The 20,404-nt window shown below is 43.8% G+C and overlaps 1 protein-coding gene across 2 annotated transcripts in view; it reads right to left on the bottom strand.

The window, feature by feature from the left end:
* Fras1 (Fraser extracellular matrix complex subunit 1) overlaps positions 1-20,404 on the bottom strand; it is a 403,016-nt gene that overhangs the window by 177,016 nt on the left and 205,596 nt on the right. For both annotated transcript variants that reach the window (XM_060380978.1, XM_060380977.1), the window contains exons 16-19: positions 17,850-17,990; positions 15,948-16,088; positions 14,181-14,357; positions 2,663-2,803 (exon numbers count right to left, since the gene is read on the bottom strand). In XM_060380978.1, the coding sequence (XP_060236961.1) occupies positions 2,663-2,803; positions 14,181-14,357; positions 15,948-16,088; positions 17,850-17,990 (600 nt within the window). The remainder of the gene's footprint in view (positions 1-2,662; positions 2,804-14,180; positions 14,358-15,947; positions 16,089-17,849; positions 17,991-20,404) is intronic.

Genomic DNA, 20,404 nt, shown 5'->3' with positions numbered 1-20,404 from the left:
GCCAGGAGCAGGTAAGATTTTTTTTTTAAGTGTGGGGCAAGAAAACACACTGCTGATTAGAAGGCAATAGATCAGTCTGCATTCCGAGACTCCCTTTGAGAAGTGTCCAAAAGATGCTAGCATTCCGAGGATAATTCCACCGCCTGTGCCTTCCTGCTTCCTAGAATGTCAGCAGTGACCTGTGTGCCCTGCTCGTGGTGGAACCGTCTGTCTACTGACAGGGAAGGTGATGAGCTATGTAGGCTCTCCTTCAAATTGTTTACACACTGGAACCACAGGGGCCTGGATAAAGGCTTCTCAAGCCAGAGGACTCTTCAAAGGCATGGCTGAGGACCAAGTAAGTAGTTATCTGCAGAGCTGATGGGCATTTTGAAATAAAGCCACCAAGGGCCCAGAGATTAAAAAGGTATTTGGAGAAAAGAAGAAAATTCCAGACTGAAAATAGCACGGCTATCCAGTCATCCCTGCTTAAATTCACTCGACATTTGCTCTTTGGAGTTTAAGCCAAAAGAATCCAACACGTGCTAGTTTATTTTAAGAAAAATATTTTATGAGATGGCTCAGTGGATAAGAGCACCAGCTTCTCTTCCATAGGTCCTGAGTTTGATTCCCAGCACCCACATGGAAGCCATGGAAGCTCACTGCTGTCTGTAACTCATTCCAGTCCCAGGGGATCCGATGCCCTCTTCTGGGCACTAGAAGAGGCATGTACTTGGTGCACACAGGCAGAACACTCATAAAATATGATAAAATAATTTAAAACATCTTATAAGTTTGGTACACATTTATGAGTCCAGAAATACATGGGCTATGATTCCATTACAAGCTCATCCCCTATCAGCTAGCCTCAAATGTCTGGTTTTGGAAACAAAACAGACTCCTGAGAGGATGCATTTGCCTTTTCCACCCTGAAGATAGAAGAATAAATACTTCCACCGTAGGGTGCTTCAGTTTTACTCCTTTGCCAATTCCAATAAAATGCTTTACCAATCTAAACTCATGATTTCAGAAATCTCTTATGGAATGTAGAGGTGCTCTTAAATTGGGAAGACATGCCAAAGAAGAAACCAAAGACTTTATTTCTCTTTTGTCTTTTTTTCTGCTGCCACCAAGGGAAGCAAAGCTGGGAGCTGCTGTCAGCTGCACCTTTTGCCCGGCACTCTGTAACACACACCTCAAAGATGTTCTGCAAGTCACCATCAGGCCATTCTATTTCCGGGACATCATCCCCTCAAAGGCAGCTGCCTTGCTTGAACCAACAGAGAAGGCAGTGGGACTCCCAGGAAGCTTGTAGTTCCTGTCAGGTCTCTTGGAATATTCTTTCCAAGGAAAGGCAGCTGGCTTGGAGGAAGGCTAACTAAAAGAGACTGCCATAGTGTGAGAGATTTCAATGAAGCACAAGATTTGGCCTCATAAAATGGGGGGTTTATACATATAAAGTCTGCCTAAAAGATCCCAAGAAAGTGCTTCCCAGCTGAGCCTATAAATCCCAGGAATTCTGCAAAAAGATAATTTCCAAAATTAATTTTTCGTAAAACTTTAATTTTGTAATTACGTTCTCTCACCAACAGATGGATTAGGATGCAAATAACTAAAGATAATTGAGGGTCCAATAACTGAGTTAGTTACTAAACAATAGAGCCTTAAAGAAAATTCCAAGAGATTAAGCACTTTGCTGTTAGAATTTCTATTTTCTGTAGGATGTTGCCATTCATACAACATTAGTTGACTTGAATAAAACGTTATAGAGATTTAAATAAGCAATTTAATCTTTTTGTTATTATATTTTATCTTTGTTTATAAGCAAGCAACCAACTTTGTCTTTACAAGCAACCAACTTTGTGCTGTTTTTAAGCCATTAATTCTGGGAGACACTAGGTAACCAAAGAAGACCCTCACTGAGAGAAAGTAAAAGGGACCAAGAATGAGTCTGTCTCAATCCCACAGATCAAATCCTTCCTGCATTTCTGATGTGAAAGGTAATGGTGATTAAGAAAAAGCAGCATAGTATGCAGAATGGAATGGCATGCAATGTATGCAAATACACACAGAACCCACTATGATTGTTCGCAATATGGGGATTTACTTGTGACAATATTTGGAGACAATATAAAAAGGCACGAGTCTAATTTGTTCTCAGTTACTGGACAGCAGAGATAAAAGATAGCTCAAAAGAGCATACCACCATGTTTACAGTTACTGCTTTTGAGTTATGGGGTTTCTACTCTCGATTTTTCTTTCATATTCTAATCTTTCAAATCTGGCACACTGAGCACAAACCCCTGATATAATTACAAAAAAAAATTAAGCTTGATTTTAAATAGAGCCATGGTAACACGGAGTTGTGCTGATTTAAATTCTGGATCTTATACAATGTAAATGTTTTATTTATCTATGAGAGAAGATAATCTATTGACATGTCGTGTCTCCCAGACAAGAGAATCCCAGTACTGAGTGAGTCTATTTCCAGAAGTACGGTCTGAAAGGCAAAGATGTTTATAATTTTCACACTAACTATGCTTCCTCATTGGCAGAATAATAATTCCCAGTGTTCTCCTCACACTATCTCACTGATAGGATGAAGCCTTTAATCAAACGTCTGGTCGAATAGGAAGACCGAATGTGAGAACAGGAATTCTGGCGCAGCTGGTCACACACTCACCTGTGCAAGTACCTTCCAGATTAAAGTGGGTCTCTGGACACTGAGACAGGCAGCGCCCGGCCAGTAGCACGAGGGCAGGCCCGCATCCCGTGCAGTTGTGAGAGCTCTTCCCTGTACACATGAGGCAGGAGGGGTGGCAAGCTGGGAAGAAGAGCAGAGGAGCTTATCAGGGCAATCCCACATGAGGATAGTACTTGTCTTCCTCTCATATCCCACTGAAGTCTGCTCTGTCCATTCACTTGGATTTCCTAACACCAGGACACACTGTACATGCTTTCCTCTAAAGGCATCATCCTACAAGGTCAAGCACAACAGCCACAAGACAGACAAACGTACAGTCATACACTTTCTGCCCCAAGCTGGAGGATATCAACAGAAAACCAGAAATGGTGAACAGTTCTACCCATGGATAGCTGTCTCTCTGAAAAGCAACCTGCTCCTCAGACTGCTCAAAGAGAGAGGCGCTTTGCTCAGATGATGCCCGTTCTGAGCATACCCAGCATGGAGTTTGTCAATATCTGGAGGAATACAAAATCAGTCACAACACAAGCAGGGAATGGGACATGCATGTGTGGGGTGGGGGGAAAGTCTAGCAGAGAAAGTAAGAGCATTCCTCTGCAGCTCTTCGACCTTGGCTAAATTAGACTGTCTTGAGGCTCTTGCTTCCTCATCTGTAAAACGGGTATTTGCTGCAATGGGACAGATGCATGCAAACTGTCTAGATACACAGTCTGATCCTTATTAACCTCAGCTCTAATTATTAGCAGTAAGTACAATGTTACAAGTTTCCAGAGGTGTGATGAAAGCAAAAGGAACAAAGAGAAAGAACACCTCAGTTGCCACTCACCAGACCCTTAAGGGTCACTGAAAACCTCCTCCCCCAAGAAATAGCTTTCATAATTCTAGAAGGTGCTATGCAAGTTACAAAGGTGTATGTGTGGGGGGGTGTTAAAACCAACAGTTCTATTCAGCTCTGATGATTATGAGCAACAAAAATGACCAGCATGACAAGATATCCCTAAGGGTGAAATAATGGCACTCATCGCTGTAGTAACCAAGAGCTGATTGGACTTAAGGCTCACTCAGCAGGAGAGAAATCATTCCCCATACTGGAAACCTACTAAGGGCTAGTGAGGTCATGAATGTTTGAGGAGAACATTCTATGGCCACTTTACCACACCAACGTAATTCTTAACTGCATTCTAAATTTTCATTCTTACACACCCCAGACAAGCATAGCTTTCAAGCCTCCTCAAAGATGCTTCTCTTTGCAACAGATGGAGACCATTTCAGAAAACCACAACTGGTCAAAACTGCAGAGAAAAACAACAACTGCTCAGTGGGTCCATCTACAACACAACTCTTGTACCAAAGGTGCAGGGAATATTGCATAAAAGAGGCAGGTGGACTTTAGGAGCCAGAGGACCAGGAATTCTGCTGTGAGGTTATGGCTCCTAGAAATGGCAGGGAAGCTTAAGAGGTGATACCTCAACATGGCTGCCCAAGTAAGACCCGAACAAATGCAACACCAAGAGACATGATGACGTGACGGGGGAAATTTCATGGGGCATGTTTTGAAAACTTTTAAAAAAAGAAAAAAGAAATCACTGTGAAAGTTGCCTGCACAGGGACAGTAATCCCTGTTCTGAGAGATAACTCAGTCAAAAGTTAGAACATCAGGCTTTAACATGTAAGATTTATGAATTTAACTCTTCCTTCCTTAGGAATGGGAAATTCCTAAGCTTGAACAATGCTCCCCGAAACCCACATTGGAATTTCATTTGCAAAAGTAAACTAGCTTTATTTTGCCTTATTTACTTGTTTAGGTTTAAAACTTTGCTTAATCTTTAAACCTGGTTGTAAAATTAGCTACATAATCACACATAGGGCTGGTCTTAAAACTTGGATGCTTCTTCCTCCCTCCCTGTCCCTGTCTGGCCCCTGTCTCCACCCATGCCTAAATCTAAGCATACACTGTCTACTAATGAACCCAATGCTTCATACTGACTCATGCTGCAATTAGCTTCTGCGCTATTAAGCAGTGATCCCAGCCACGCCCGAGTAAAGGCCCTCAGGTAGAACTCCCGGGCTACACAGTGTGGCCCCAACTGCTGCTGAGAGCATTAATTATATGTTTTTATTTTCTCTCTGTCTGATTCTTTGACAGCTGGAAAAATGCTTATTCTACAAAAACTACCCCTCCCAGGGTTCTATTCTTGAAGACAGTAAGCGATTAGCTTGGGAGTCTGCGTTTCATATGCTAACTAACCAGAACCCAAACCTCCAATAACCTCCTCTCCAGTTTTTCTACTAAGTCACGTTTGTGCCGAGGGGGACCCAGATCAGTATTCTGCCCATCCAGATGACCCCAGTTTCTGTCAAAGGAACAAGACCCTCCAGACTGCAGAAATGCTTATCTCTGTCTCTCTTGACTGCAGGCTTGGCAGAACCAAGTGTAATCTTAAACCATCAAGATGTCTGTTTCTATCGACCCCTAATGTAATGTAACAAATAATCTTGGCTGCACGAGAAGCTGCTATTCAGTGAGGGTAGCCAGGTTCCACAGAACGGACTGTTGAAAGTATTAAACAGCTACTATCACATTGGCTGATGTCTGGCTGTTGACCTTGATCTTGTCTCACTTGTCACCCAACACCTACAGGTTAGACAGCTGTGCCCGGAGGCCCCACCACCGAGCAAAGGCCAGGGGCCAGTCTCACTGGGCCATGTCCTGGCTTGATAAATACAGTTCTCCCACTGCTCTGTCAATCACTCTAGCATGGCAGCATACATGGCAGAACTTCATTCCAACGTATTTTCAGACTCCTCAAAACGAGAGGAGGTTAGTATCAGCTCACGTATCCGGGGACTGGTGAGGTGGCTCATCGAGGAAAAGGCACTTGGCATGCAAACATGAGAACCTGAGCTCAAATCCCCAGCAACCAGGTAAAAGGATGGTCACAGTCCCGATGCTCCTGTAACCCCAGTGCTTTAGAGACCAGAAACAGAAGGAACACTGGGCTGGCCTTGCTGTCACCGGCCCAGCTCCAGGTTTAGTAAGGGGTGCCATCTCAAGGGAAGAATGCGGAGAATGACAGAACAGCATGTCCAACTTCCTCCTCTGGTCTCTGGGAGTATTTACATGTAGGTGTGCACCCCATGATGTGTGCATATGGTGTGTACATATCTGTACACACAGACAGGCAGACACATAGGCAGACACACTACACACACACACACACACACACACTTAGGTCTTCAAGTACAAAATGATACACAGCATAATGGAACATCAGATGGCAATATTTTTTAAAACCCAGCTAAGTCATACTATCAGCACAAAGCTTTGTGTTTTCCCAGAATGACTGGGGGAAGCAGTCTGAAACAGCACAGTGTTTCCTCCAGGCCTAAATAAATATACCTATGATAGCACTGATATGCTTACATTACATTTTTTTAAGACCATTAGAATCCCCAGGTCTTCCTCTTATACAGCCTTAATAAATAAGAATCGGAATATATCACTGTAGAATTGAAAACTGGGACAAGGTAAGTTAAAGCATTATGAGCACAAACCTGAGTTATTTGATTCTATTTGGTCACAAAGTCAATGTGGCAGCCTGGCTCACTATGAATGGAGGTTATTATTTTACACGAAACAGGAAAGCAAAGAAGATGGGCGAGGAGGAAGGCTGGTAGGCTCAGAAGCTCAAGAGAAAGACCCTTTGCCTCCCAGGAGGCTTGCAACCGACAGCCCCTGACCATGAGCAGGAACAGGAAGGAGGCAAGTGTGGTGTGCAGACTCCCTGAGTCTCTGTGTCTGAAATCGTCTTGTTCTTAGTAAAAGCATTTAGATCTTTAAAACCAATCTCATGAAACTTCAATTTTGTGCTGGTTTGGGAAAATGTCTCCATTACTCCAGTGACTTTTATTAGGAGTGATCATTCTGCTGGAGGTATTTCCTTGCAGGAATTCTCCCCAAAGTCTTCAAGGAAGACTTACTCTATTGCTGGGCCTATCTGGAAGGCATTTGAAAGTTTTATGAATAATTCCTCCACTAATACAACATTTTTAGAGATGTGCTTTCCAGTTGATGGCTAAGTATATTTCTGAAAAGGTATAACTGGACTTGCATAAGCCCTGAAAGACCCAGAGCTAATGGAGTCCTCAGCTGGCTATAAAGCCCAGCCAGCCTGACTGTGGCGGCCACAGCAGAGCCCCTGAGAACACAGCCGTTCCTGCCCAGTCTGCTTTCTGCTTTGGCTTCAGGCTATTGATATAGCCACTTCCTTTTTCAGTTTTTAATTCATTTATTTTATATTTTTAAGTCAAAAGCAGATTCTTGTCTTATACAATACATCCCAACCACAGTTTCCCCTCCCTCTACTCCTCCCAGCTCCCCTCCTTCCCTCTCACCCGGGTCCACTTCCCCACCATCTCCCATCAGAAAAGAGCAGGCTTCCAAGAGACAACAACCAAGCATGACAAAATAATATACAATAAGACAAGGCAAAAGCTCTGACACAGAAGCTGAAGAAGGTGACCCAACAGAGCAAAAGTAGACAAAGAGTCAGAGACACACCTGCTCCTACAGTTAGGAGTCCCACAGAAACATCGACCTAACAGCCACAATATATGCACAGAGGTCCTCCAGCAGACCCATGAAGGTCCGGAGCTTGCTGCTTCAGTCTCTGTGAGCCCATATAACCTGCCTAGTCGATTCAGTGGGCTGTGTTCTCCTGTTGTCCTCCCTCCCCTCTGACTCCTGCAAGCTTTCTGCCCCCTCTTCACTAGAAATTCCCTAGCTCCAAGAGTATGGACCTAACGGAGACATCCAATTTAGACCCTCTTTCTCTGTATTATGAATATGACTATTTATAGTTATTCAAAATAAATGGTGCTGCATCCCAGCTTTCATATTAGATAAAGCGCTTCTGGCCGTCTACATCAAAAGTAAATTTTGAGGTAGATATCTCTCGGAAGATGATGTAGATGGCAAAATCCTCCAGGACATACCACGGAAACACCAAAACAAGATGAAAATGGGAATGAGTTTAGTTCAAGCTCAGCTTCCATCTTCTTACCCCATGTCCAATTAACATGATTTATCATTCCCATTTGTTCCCTACCCCTGCCTCAACTACTCTGGAACCCCTTCCAGGGTGAAGGTCAATCATTGTCACCTCTGCTTCCTGTGCTTCTGTCCTAGCCCCCATTCTTAGCATGTTCTACACCCCATTAGTGACACTCGGCAGACTAACTGAGTAGACAGAAGGCCCGAAGGGCAGAAGAATGGATGGAGACATTGACACCACATTTGGTTTGAAATTCTCCCTGATAATTTGGCCTCTTTCTTGGTTTTCTGCATAAACATTGAAACTTCCCCCACGTTCTACCCTTGGCCCTCCCTCCTCCCCCTCTGGTAGACCTCTGCACAGCTTTCCTGACCTCTGGGCTGCTGAGTCCAGAATTTATGAGGACAGCGCTGGCCTTTGAGTACTCCAATAAATCCACTGCCTACGGGAGATCTTCACATGGCCTTTCATGAGTCTCATATCCCTCTCTGCCAATACTCCTTGTCTCCTGCATTCTTTAAAAATGGCTTTTCTTACCCTTATCATATTCTTTTTCTTTTAAAAAACCTTTAGCTGGCATTCAAAGTGATGGATATCACTACAACATTTTTATACACACATATCATTATATTTTGCTCATATTCACATCCTCTGTATTACCCTTCCCCTCTTATGGGACTCCTTTCCCCATCAATAGTCCCCCAGGTACTCGCCCCCTCCATCTCTTGCACACACACACACACACACACACACACACACAGAGAGAGAGAGAGAGAGAGAGAGAGAGAGAGAGAGAGAGAGAGAGACCTAAGTTCCCTTATAAGGGAAAAATGCTTTATTTTCTTTAGCTATTTTTAATGTCCGTCAAGGCAGGTGCTGAGAGCCGTGCTCCTTACTCACCACCACTCCCATGCTATGTGACTCCCCTGCCAGATGCCTCTTGTGCACTGACCCTCTTGCCCCACCCACCATGTTCCAACTTTCACGTATGAACACAGAATACCCCAGACTTATTCTGCTTTTCCTTGCTACATCTCTGTCAAGTCCAGCTGAGAGTCCATTCCCAGAACCCCTTAGTGAGGACCTTCAGGACCCTGCAGGACAAGGACTAGTGGCCTGTCTTTATAGCCTGGCCCCATTTACCTGCTGGAAAAAAAGCAGAAAATAATATTTATAAAGTGAAAAGTGAGTAAACAGTTTCCAATACACCAGGCCTTTTAATGGCTGGCCAGCACCAATGGTGTAAACTACTCCAGCCTCTTTGAGAAGCACCTTGCAATGACATCCCACCATGCCCTTCCTCACAGCGTCCCCCTCACAGTTCCTCTCCTTGGTAGAATTGCTTAATGGACTTACTGCACTTCTGTAGACATGCCAGGTTTACCACTCCCTGTTCGCTTACCCTTGAATGCCCTCTCCCTCCTTTTCCTGATGAATACCCATTAATATTTCTAAGTTTTAGTATATCTGTCCTCACTACTGTCTCTCCTAAAGACCCATCCTCTTTCATGCCATTTCCTCACCTTGTGGCTTCCTGTACGCCAGCACACACCATGTGCCTTTAATCACTTGCTCAGACATTCGTCTCTCCTGTTTGACTAGGCTTGCCTTAAGGCATAGTCTATATCTTTTTCATCTTTCTATCCCCAAGCCTGGCACACCCAGGCTTTAAAAGGGAGAAGAGGAAAGAGAACAGGACTGAATGTTATCAGAAGGCATGCATTTGTATAACTCTGTCAGCACCTTGGGGACCATATTAAAGATAATTGTTTAATATAGATTCCATATGTTTTATTCAATTACTGTAAAGGGATTCCAGCTTCATAAACAGGCACAGATTCGTGAGTGGTGCAGGCAGATTCCTGCCCATTTATTTCTTTAATTAAAACTCTGCCTAGAGGCCCTTGGTGAATCTTAGCAACAACAAAATAGCTCAAAATACACATGAAATACTGTATTTCTTCCTGTCCATCTAAAACAAGTTAATTAATAAATCAAAATAACTACCGAATTTATCTTTAAAAATTAAGACTAGACTAAAATCTGTTGTGTGCAGTTTTTCACTGTGCAGTAGGCAGGACGTAAGCCCAAGAAGCTGAGCTAAGTTAGAGATGAAAAAGGCTTGCAAAGCTGCAGAGGTTGAGAACTCCATCAGCAGCATGGATATAAAGGCCCATCAGCTAGTGGAGGGAGAGGGCAGGGACGTGCCTAACCTAAACACCCTGCAAAAAGTGTCTCATCAGAGACAAGTTAGGCAACATGGAGCCAAAGATCATTTAAAAAAATAATAAATAAAACCTGTCATTTCGATGAGTGGTGGTGGCACTCACCTTTAATTGGAGCACTTGGGAGGCAGAGGCAGGCGGATCTCTGCAAGTTTGAGGCCAGCCTTGTCTACCAAGAGGGTTCTAGGATAGCCAGGACTACAGAGAGTAACACTGTCTCGAGGGGAAAAAAAAGCTGTAATGTCTTCAAAACAGTGCCAGCCTTAATCCTTCTGGTGAACCATGTGGGACTCGGAAGAATGCATTGTTAATCTGCTATGGAATTGGGGCAATTACATGGCTAATCTAATCACCTGGGCCATGTTCAAAGCCTGTCCTCATCACCAGGAGCAAGCTGTTTAATGGTGGCTGAGCTGCATCATTAATCGGATGACCTGGCCTTAAAGTGTATGGCTCTACTGCAGCACAAAGAACAAGAGACTCGCAGTTGGAAGAAAGGGGACATTCAGTCAACAGTAGTTTCAGGAATTAATAAGGAAAATGTGCTTCTGAAGGAAAGCGTTTTCTTTGTTCACTGTTGGTGAATTAAACACACACACACACACATGCACACACATGATAACACATAATCTTTTAGTAACAAGTAAGATTTTAGTCAAGGTTTTTGAGCCTGGTGGCTTCATCTTGAAATAGATAATGTCCTGACCTGTCACATAACTTATAGCACAAACTTTGTATTAACTCTTGACACATCAGGAGCAAATTCCGTCTTTGTGTAAGGCCTCTGCTTCTCACTTTCATTAACTGAAGTAATATTCTAATCACTCCGTGCTGCAGTCTCCAAGAAAAGAGGAAGAGAGACTTCGAGAAACCAGCTGTTTTTCTCTCCTTTATAGACAAGCACTTGTGATTGAGGGTGCTCTTCTGGGGAAGCTGTGGGAAGGAGAGACCCATCCACTCTCACAGGAGTCCCAGGCCTGATTTTACAGACACCACTACAGCAGCAATGAAAATGGAACAGACTGTGGGGAGGATTGCAGAGATGCAGGATGAGTGACAGGAAACACATCAATCAGCCCACTCGGGGCTCAGGTAGCGGGGGAAACAACGGGGAGCCACACTCAGTTTCCCAACGGAATCCTGGGCAACTCAATTAACCTCTTTCTGCCACATTCTCGTCACGTGCAAATTGAGTACAGCAGCCTGCCTGGTGGAGATTGCGTGGGGATTTGCCCATAATGTGGGCAGACAACGTGTGAGGGATACTTAATAATATTACGTTAACGAGCACGGGCTACCAGGGACTCAGGAGGTCATGGCAGTCTTTCTCTATCTGACCACAATTAAGCCACCCCAGAGGGATTAGTATTTAATCTTTTCTAAAAGAGGCCTATATAAGAGGGGTCCAGGACACTTTTTTTTCCCAGGGAAACATTATGGGCTATGCTTCTCCTGCTCTGTGTAGAAAGGGGCCTAGTAGTTACACACATCTAACGAGAGGATGTGTCTCTTAGAGACCTAACGAGTGGCCTGGTGGTGACAAGGACAGATACTAGCATCCCCAGACTTAGTTCTACTGACCCACACTCCATGCTGCCTGGGTAATTTGGGGTAGGTCACAGCCTGGACTTCCATAATCCTTGGTTTCTTCTTCTAGCACACAGCTGTCTCCAACCTGTCCCCAAAAGTTGCTGTTAGGATGGAGTGATCAAAATGAGTAATTTCTCATGGTGAAATTATTGTTTTCCCAGCCAGAGAACATCACTTCACATACATTTTTTTTTGGTTGCTTAAAATTTTAACTCTCAAAAATGCTGATCACTTTGCTTCACTCTTTTGAATTCATTCCAAATTTTGTTTTTTTATTTACAATAATAATGCTCGAAACTATGAGGCGATCATAGTTGTACACAAACTAGAAAGGATTTTTTTTTTCTGTCCCAGTTTCTCCTGGGATCATGGGGGCCATGGGAAAAAACCAGAGTCTCTTGCCAGGGAAAACTCGGCTTTTCCAGCATCTGTACAACCCTCAGGAAAGCCATGATCCTTATACAGTACCTGCATTTGGGGAAATCAGTGTTTACTAAGCTCTGTTCCTTTTGCACTTTTCTCTCAGACCTCAGAGCACAGGGTCCCCAGCTGGACATGTGGAAACACAGACTAGTGTCTCACACATCATAAAACACATCCATAAAGATGGGGAGAGGGAGAGAAGGAGAAGAGTGTAAGAGAAGGGAGGAAGAAGAAAGAAGGAATGCATGTTTTCTCTTTCTGTTGTTTTCTTTCTGTACTTTCCCATAGAGCAGGGCTATGTATTGTACTTAATGTTTCTTAGGGTTCCCGGTGCTTGCTAAAATATCATGGAACTTGAGGAAGCTACTGTATAGCAATTTCCTCTGAGTTGATATGTTCCCTCTTGTAGGGAAGCTAGGTAAGACTCAAGATGTTGTAAAGGGAGATGAAACATACCATCCTGCAGGGAATCCCATTAAAACTCAGATTGTTCTAAAGGGAAGTTTCTTAAGCCTCAAGAAGTAAGCACACAGAAGCTTCAGGAAGTCCCTGAAATCGACCAGATGTACTATGGCCCTCCCTCTCCAAGCTTCTATAAACAGTACGAACTGCTGAGGAATACTCTCAGATCATTTGAGCTGCCTGAAACAGGTGTAGGGCATCTGAGCTGCATGGACAGAACAGACTAGCCAGCTGCCTATAAAAAGCAGAGTCTCTCCAACCTGTCAAGTTGCCTACAAGTAGTGCAATGAACTCCAAGTTCTAGCCATGCTGGGGGAGGGGCAGGGCTGGTTTTGGTGACAGGCTGCCTTTGAGTAATTCCTAAGCCCTCACCCAGACTCCTGCAGGTAACCTAAATAAAATGCTCTGGTTCAACAAGCTGTACTTTGTTGGCATCTTTAGTTTTGTTTGTCATCAGTTCTCCATCTCGGGAGAGTAGATGCTTGTTCAGATACCCTCTGGAGTCGTGCCACACAGCACAACTTTATCTGGTAAACCCAAAGTCACCAAAGAGATCCAATTGGCAGTTTAACAGGATAGCGGAAAGCATCCTTCCACCCCTAAGGTCAGCAGGTCCCTAAGAAAGCAGAAGCATCATTCTCCATCATAGGACCCAGAGGAAGCCACGCCACATGGGGTAGGCTGTGTTGTATGTGCCCTGCTATGGCATTAGGACTCACGACCAGAAATGATTCCATTATCTACAAGTGGTTATGAAAACAGAGTAATAGATTTTAGAGACCACAGAATTTGGGCAATGCACATGCACACACACACAACACAGCACATGCATGTACACACATTTGGGTACAAGTCAAGACACCTGAAGAATGGAAAAGTTTTAGAGTCCCATGTAAAGGCTTGAACTCTGGACTTTTCTAGAAGCAAGCATTCAGCCCTATAATATACCCAAACACTTGAGTATATGGAGCTCTATTTATAGCATTTAAGCAAGAGGACATCACATTATCCAGGAACTTTACATTCTCAAGTGTTGACATATGGTCTGGTGTTTTGTATTTGTTAATTGCTTGCCCCGCCCCCCATATTCTTACCATTTATGAGCAAACTGTCATGTATCTCAAGTATTGCTGTTTAACCCTGCCTAAGAAATTATTTCTGATTGGCTGATTGAAAGGCCTAAATCTAGACACAGCAGAATGGTGTAGGCATGGCCAACGTTTGACGGCTTTTGGGACAGGAGAAACACGGAAAGGAGACAGGTGGGAAGAAAGGAGGAAGGAGAAAGCCACCATGGGTTAGGTGAAGAGAAAGGACTCCAAGAATGGCATGCACGGAGGAAGTGGCCCAGATGAAGAAAATTAGCAGGTATTTGGGATTATGGATGGGAGGTAGCCCAATTGGGAAAGGGTAAAGCAGATGTCATGGGATGAAGCTGGAAGATCTGAGACAGCATAGGTGGAATATCTGTCCGGCCCAAGGTAAATAACACAATTATAAAATCTAACAGGTGTCTGTGTCTTACTATTTGTGATAGCGGGTTAGATAATACTGGCAATAATCATAGGGCTAATAACAAACATTATTAGTCGGGTACCATTTATTTTCCAACAAACAAACAAGCAAACGAACAAAAACGTCTAGAATCCTGTTTACAGTCAGTCAAACGTCTTACCAGCTATAGTTTCACCTCATGCGAACTTTAAAAGAGCATATGCACAATATGTCTGCAACCAACCTTACCTTCACACACTCCAGTGCTCTCCAAGTAAAAGTGGGTTCCACACTGAGACACACACTTGCCATAGGGGACATTTGCGTCTGAGCGCTGCTCCACCCATAGTCCTTCCTCCGGCTTCCTACACTCGGTACAGTGAGAGGCCTTGGGACCCACACAAGTGTGGCAGGAGGCATGGCAGGCTGCAGAGTGGAATAACATGCAGAGAGCAACACAAAGATCAAGCGTGTGTTTCAGCCAACATAAGTACCCCGTGAAATCAAAAGCACTTAGAGAGTTCACTGGGTACATTCTTCCGGGAGAGGATCCGTCTAGTGTCTCCCACAAAGCACAGAGCTGATGACAATGCTCGTGAGGGGGAAAAGTAAGGACAGGAAAATGAATCTCCTCTTTCAGCTCCTAGAGAAGCTGTCAGGCAGGATGACAATAAAACCCAGCAAAATGGACAATATTTGCTTGGCTCTCCCGAGAAGCAGATTCACTGAACGACCATTTAACACTGTGCCCTCAGTTTTTATTGAAGATTTTTAGACGCATTTGCACGAAGGCCGTTACTCTACCTCTTGCAAAGCTGGTCACTGACCATTATGCTCATCCATCATCTGCTATGGAGAGGTCCAGGCAACAGAGTCTTCTTAGATTTATTGGGGGAAAGGCTGCCTTGCTAAACAAGGAAGAGGCCTCCCTTGAGAGTGAATGAAACTTCCCAGTCTATAATAGGGTTTTGCTTTCCCCTTGTGTGTGTTAAAAATCAAAGTCAAATACTGTATGCAAACCTTGCTGTGCCCAAATACTGATATAATTAACTCGCTGGTTTCTTAAAAGATTCTCTAAGTGCTTTGTTGCAAACACAGTGAGGTTTATCTGTTATAATTTTTCCTTCTGCTATTTTCACTTTTCGAAGGTACAAATAAATAGAAACTTGTTTCACTTAATTAAAGGCTCACCCCCAATGTGCTATGTTCAAAGGGCTCAAATGTTACTGCCTTCCCAAGGAGCCCAGAGCCTTTTGGCAAACAGCAATTTAAGATTTTCTATTTCACTCAGCCAGAGGCATTGCTAGTGATTCTCAGTCTGCTCGCAGTATCATTAACAAAAAGTTCTTCGGGGAAAAGCAAATGAAGTCTATAAACATTAGCAATACTAGGGAAGCACAGAAAGGGGGGAATAAAAATCAATGTATGTTAAAGGAAATAACATCCCCTCAAGGATGGCAAGAAAACTCATGAACTTTTGAACGGGTTTAACGTGTGTGTGTGTGTGTGTGTGTGTGTGTGTGTGTGTGTGTGTGTGTGATAAAACTATTAAAATGAAAAGAAAAAAAAGCATATACAGGTTATTCCTCCTGTCTTTCAAAGGACTGGATTCTGGGATCTCCATAGATATAAAAATCTGTAGATGTTGGTGTTTCTTTTATAATTTGACCTGACATTAGCATATAGCTTACATGCGTCCGTATGCGTATTTGATCTTAGATTCAGTAAGGACTTAATACAACATCCACATATATCTGGTACATGGAGTGGGTTAAAACTTCACTTTGAGAGATTTTTTTTGGAATTTCTCCTTTGTGTTTTTGGTCAGCAAGTTATTAAGTTTTGGGCTGTGGACCCAAAAGACAGGGTATAGAGATGGCACAGGCGGTGATGTGTTCATGGCCGTTTAAGACACAGGAGAGGAGAAAGGTTGTATTGGAAAGCAATATTTGCACAGGAAAGCTGACCTAGGCCCTTGTGATTGAGCATGAGGAGTAACAAGGATATCAACCATACCTTCACAGATCCCGTGGTCAGGGTAGAAGCCCTCTCCACAGCTTGGCAGGCAGTGGCCTTGACGGAGAGCCTGGGGAGGTACACAGGCTACACAGTGAAAGGCTGCAGGTCCAGAGCAGCTGGCACATGAGCTGTGACAAACTGGGGAGGAGAGAGAAGCACAGCAGGCTGCAGGCACCACAGAGAGACTTCCCAGCTGGCCATCCTGTCACTTGTCACGTGTCATTCCGCACCAGAGAGGATATGTGTCTGCAGATGGATGCTTTCTCAGAACTGCCCCTGTCACCCCACACTCATCCTTTACCTGTTTCGGCTACCTCTCTTTAAGTGTTTTAGGCCTGTGTCAACATTTGCAAGTGGTTATTGCTAGCCACATTTTACAGTTAGGGAAATTGAGGTCTTGGGAGGTTAAAGGTTTATCCAAGGGGCAAGGGAAATATCTCAGCTAGTAAAATATGTGGTGTGCAAGCCTTAGGTCCAGAGTTTGATCCCCAGAACCCACATAAGAAGTGCGTGTGGTCATATGCTAGTAGCTGCAGTCTGGGGAAGTGGATGTGAGCAGGTATCTATATGCAGCTTCCTAGCCATGCCACACACGTTGGCAAGCAGATCCCCAGGCTAGTGACTTTGTCTGAAAATCAAGGTAGACAGTTCTTGAATAACTGAGGCTTACCTCTAACCTCCCCAAATACTCACATACCCCCCCCCCACAGACCCATACATGCACACACTTAACCAAGATCACAGAGCTCATTCAGAAAAAGGCTAGAATGTAGTCTGTGGGAACCTAAGCCTCCTTGCCTGAACAATAAGAAACGTGGACCATTCATGGACTGGGATTCCTACTGGCTTCCCCTTAGCCAAGACTACTTCAGACAGAGAGCTAGATGGTGACCTAACATCCTCCTAGCTTTGACATTCCATGCTTCCAAGAATTACATTAGTGCAGAAAAGAGCCTGACTCGTGTGTGTGACAGTGCTGAGGACCCCTCTCCTCGCCCTCTGTTTTACCCTGTGGAAACTTTACCCTAAGAGCCTGGTCCAGGCTGAGTCTTCAGTACCTCAGGCCAGTGGGGGATGGGATGAAAACTTTGGGGACTAAAGAAAAGGGATGAACTTTGGTGCATAAAGATGGTGACAGATAAAGGGAGTTTGATAAGGACAGGCAGGTGGATGCGCTCAAGTACCCTGCTCAAAAAGACACCGAGGCAGAAATAAGAGCCTGTGTAAGTTCCAGAGCGCAGGGCAACCAAGCTGTGTGAGGCAGAACACATTCTCAGATGCCTAACGAAAAGATCGAAGTTAAGGCTGTTTAAACTGAAGTTGAAGTTGATAGAGTCTCAAACGCTAATGATTCATGAGTTTAAGTTTATCTGTCCAAAAGAAGCACTGTACAAAGTGCACATAAAAATAAATTCTTAGTGATGGCAGACTTAAGCTTTACTAGCTAGCATACTCAGCTCTCTGTTTTATTTCATTTGTGTCAGGCTCTGTCATTGCCAATATGAGTTTGTAAATGCCAGGGAAGGAACGGTTTTGTCATCAGTGACATAGGTTAGCACAGGTTCACAAGCACATAAGCGCTGTATCTTACAGCTCTTCTTGACATTTCACACAGAGCAAATGACCTCTGGGGATGAGGGCGAGGCATACGGCTTTTGTGTACTTAGCCTATCCTATGATATCCACCTATATCTCCCATTCCCGCACATTCCTCTCCCATCACTGACACAGTTTCTATTTTGAAAAGGCTGTTCCTTTAAAGTAACCTGCTCCCCAAATACACCAGTTACCAATGAGAAGGAGGTAGTTCCAAATGCTGCCAAACACATTAACTACTTGTGATGCTGGTGGTGAAGAAGATGATGATGATGATGATGACGATGATGTCTCATCTCATACCTTTGCATCTTCCAGCAGTATCAGCATAGTAGCCATCAGGGCATTCAGAGATGCACTTCCCATCATGCAACACTGTCTTCTCGGCACAGGCAAGACATCTGGGACTACTGGGGCCACAGCTCTTACAGGACTGGTCACAAGCTAGAGGGAAGGAAAAAGCCATCAGAAATGGGTGACAGTGAGCAACACAGCAGTGACCTCTCTCTTTGCAGTGTCCCAAAAGGACACCAGTATCTCCCAACCTCATTCTCTGGCTGCTCAAAAGAGTTCTGTGCCCTTAATTACAAACTATAAAGGGCTCTGTGCCTTCCTTTCCATGGTGGAAGGATAAAGGAAGAATTACTCCCTAAACAAAGTGCAACAAATACTCGAGGCATACCCACCACTGTCTCCAGTTCAATGTGAGGTTTAAAATAGAAATGGCTTCAGCAGTGGGACTGCCAGATTTAGCAAATAACAATACCAACTTCCAGTTAAATTTAGGTTTATAATAAATAACACATAGATTTTTGTATACATAAAGACCAAATAGCCTCAATTTTCCCTTCTTAGAGCAACACTTCAGGAATTCAAAGTTCCACTCAGACCATGCTGGTGAATCATACTGAAAGTATTGAACTCTTTACAGTCTTCCAAGATCCACAAGCCCACTAACTCATTCATCTATTCACAGGCACTGATACAGGCCTGTGAAGGTGTTATCCCAGGTGGTAAAGATACAAAACCTAAATTGACTTGGGCTACCGCTCAAGATGGCTTATTAATCTAATGTAAGGAAAATAAATAGAAAGCTCAAACATACTATCCAAAAGTGTGTGAGATTGGAGGGAGCAGAATTCCAGAAAGGACCTTACGAAGAATTTATTTATCAATCAATCTTGTCTTTGAAATTTAGTAAGATGAGCTAAGGCTGACAGGAACACCCCCTAAACTGAAAGAGAAACTCATGGCTAAGGACATTGAAGGATGCGCTGTCTAGAAAGCAGCAGTTTCATGAGGTAAGAGTAATGAGAAGGCCTAGAGAGTGGAAGCTGGTAGCCCCACCAATGCTTACATTCTTATCGCCTAGAAGGCACAGCTACCTGACAGTTGCCTGAAATTCAAATACAACTAGGCACCTTTAGCCTCCCCCGTGCCCAGTACTGAGAGGCCCTGCAGTTTTAAGCACGGTGGAAACATGGCCATACTTAGAGATAAGAAAGATCCCTTTGGCTTCTGTTTGAAGAACAGATGGACGGGTAAAAAGGAAGAACTGGGACTCACTTGGCACATTAAGGCCATGCCCTTACAGCAAGATGATTAAGGGTTGTATCAAGGTAATGCAAGAAGAGACAGATTTGAAATATGTGAAAAATACAGTGTCTCAGAGGAGTTTCAAGAGTCTGTCTCAGGGGGAAAGGGGAAAGGTATGTGCTTCAGCCATCAGAGAATGCAAGGAGGTAGTTATGAGCCCAGTGTGGGATGTATGTGGTCAGAAACTCATTGATCGTTATATAAAACTAGTTCTTTTTTCAATTTTTTATTAATTATACTTTATTCACTTTGTATTCCCCCCCTGTAGCTCCTTGTCTCCTACCCTCCCTTCCCTCCCTTCCTCTCCCTTCTCCACAGATGCCCCTCCCCAAATTCACTGATAGGGGAGGTCTTCTTTTCCTTCCTTCTGATCCTAGTCTATTAGGTCTCATCAGGAGTGGCTGCATTGTCTTCCTCTGTGGCCTGGTAAGGGTGCTTTCCCCCCTCAGGTTGAGGTGATCAAAGAACAGGCCAATCAGTTCATGTCAGAGACAGTCCCTGTTCCCATTACTATGGAACCCACTTGGAAACTGAACTGCCATGGGCTACATCTGTGCAGGGGTTCTAGGTTATCTCCATGCATGCTACTTGGTTGGAAGAAACTAATCAAGAGGGAGGATTCCAGATAAAATGCTCAAACCCCATCCAGAAAGGCAAAGAGGATGGACATCAGAAGAAGAAAACAGGGAACAAGTCAGGAGCCTGCCAGAGGACCTCTGAAAGGCTCTGCCCTGCAGACCATCAAAGCAGATGCTGAGACCTATGGCCAACCTTTGACAGAGTGCAGGGAATCTTATGAAAGTGGGAAATAGTAAGATCTGGAGAGGACAGAAGCTCCACAAGGAGAGCAACAGAACCAAAAAATCTGAACACAGGGTTCTTCCCTGAGACTGATAAAACTAGTTCTTAAAAACAGACATGAGTTAATTTCTTTAAGAACAGCATGCAGGATAAGACAGAACAAGGCAAAAAGTAAATGAAAAAAAAATAAATAAAAAGAATAAGAGTGACCAAAAAGAAAACATCCAAATGTCAAAACACACACATACAAAAGGAACATGGTGGCAGAGAAACTATGACAGGAAGAAAGCTCAAGGGACCATTGTTAACATATAGGACAAACAAGGTCTTAAAAGGTTCCTCTACACTTGCAAGTTGGGCTGTAGGTGGCTGGTGTCACACATTCCAGTGGGCCCCAGGGATAGGGATTAAAGGTATGATGACAAATGGTCCATTAAAGGGCTCTGGGTGTGAATGGAAGG

This window comes from Meriones unguiculatus, chromosome 3 (assembly GCF_030254825.1).
Source record: "Meriones unguiculatus strain TT.TT164.6M chromosome 3, Bangor_MerUng_6.1, whole genome shotgun sequence".
Lineage (NCBI taxonomy): Eukaryota > Metazoa > Chordata > Mammalia > Rodentia > Muridae > Meriones > Meriones unguiculatus.
The sequence above is the reverse complement of the archived record's forward strand: the minus strand, read 5'-3'. Positions and strand labels throughout refer to the sequence as shown.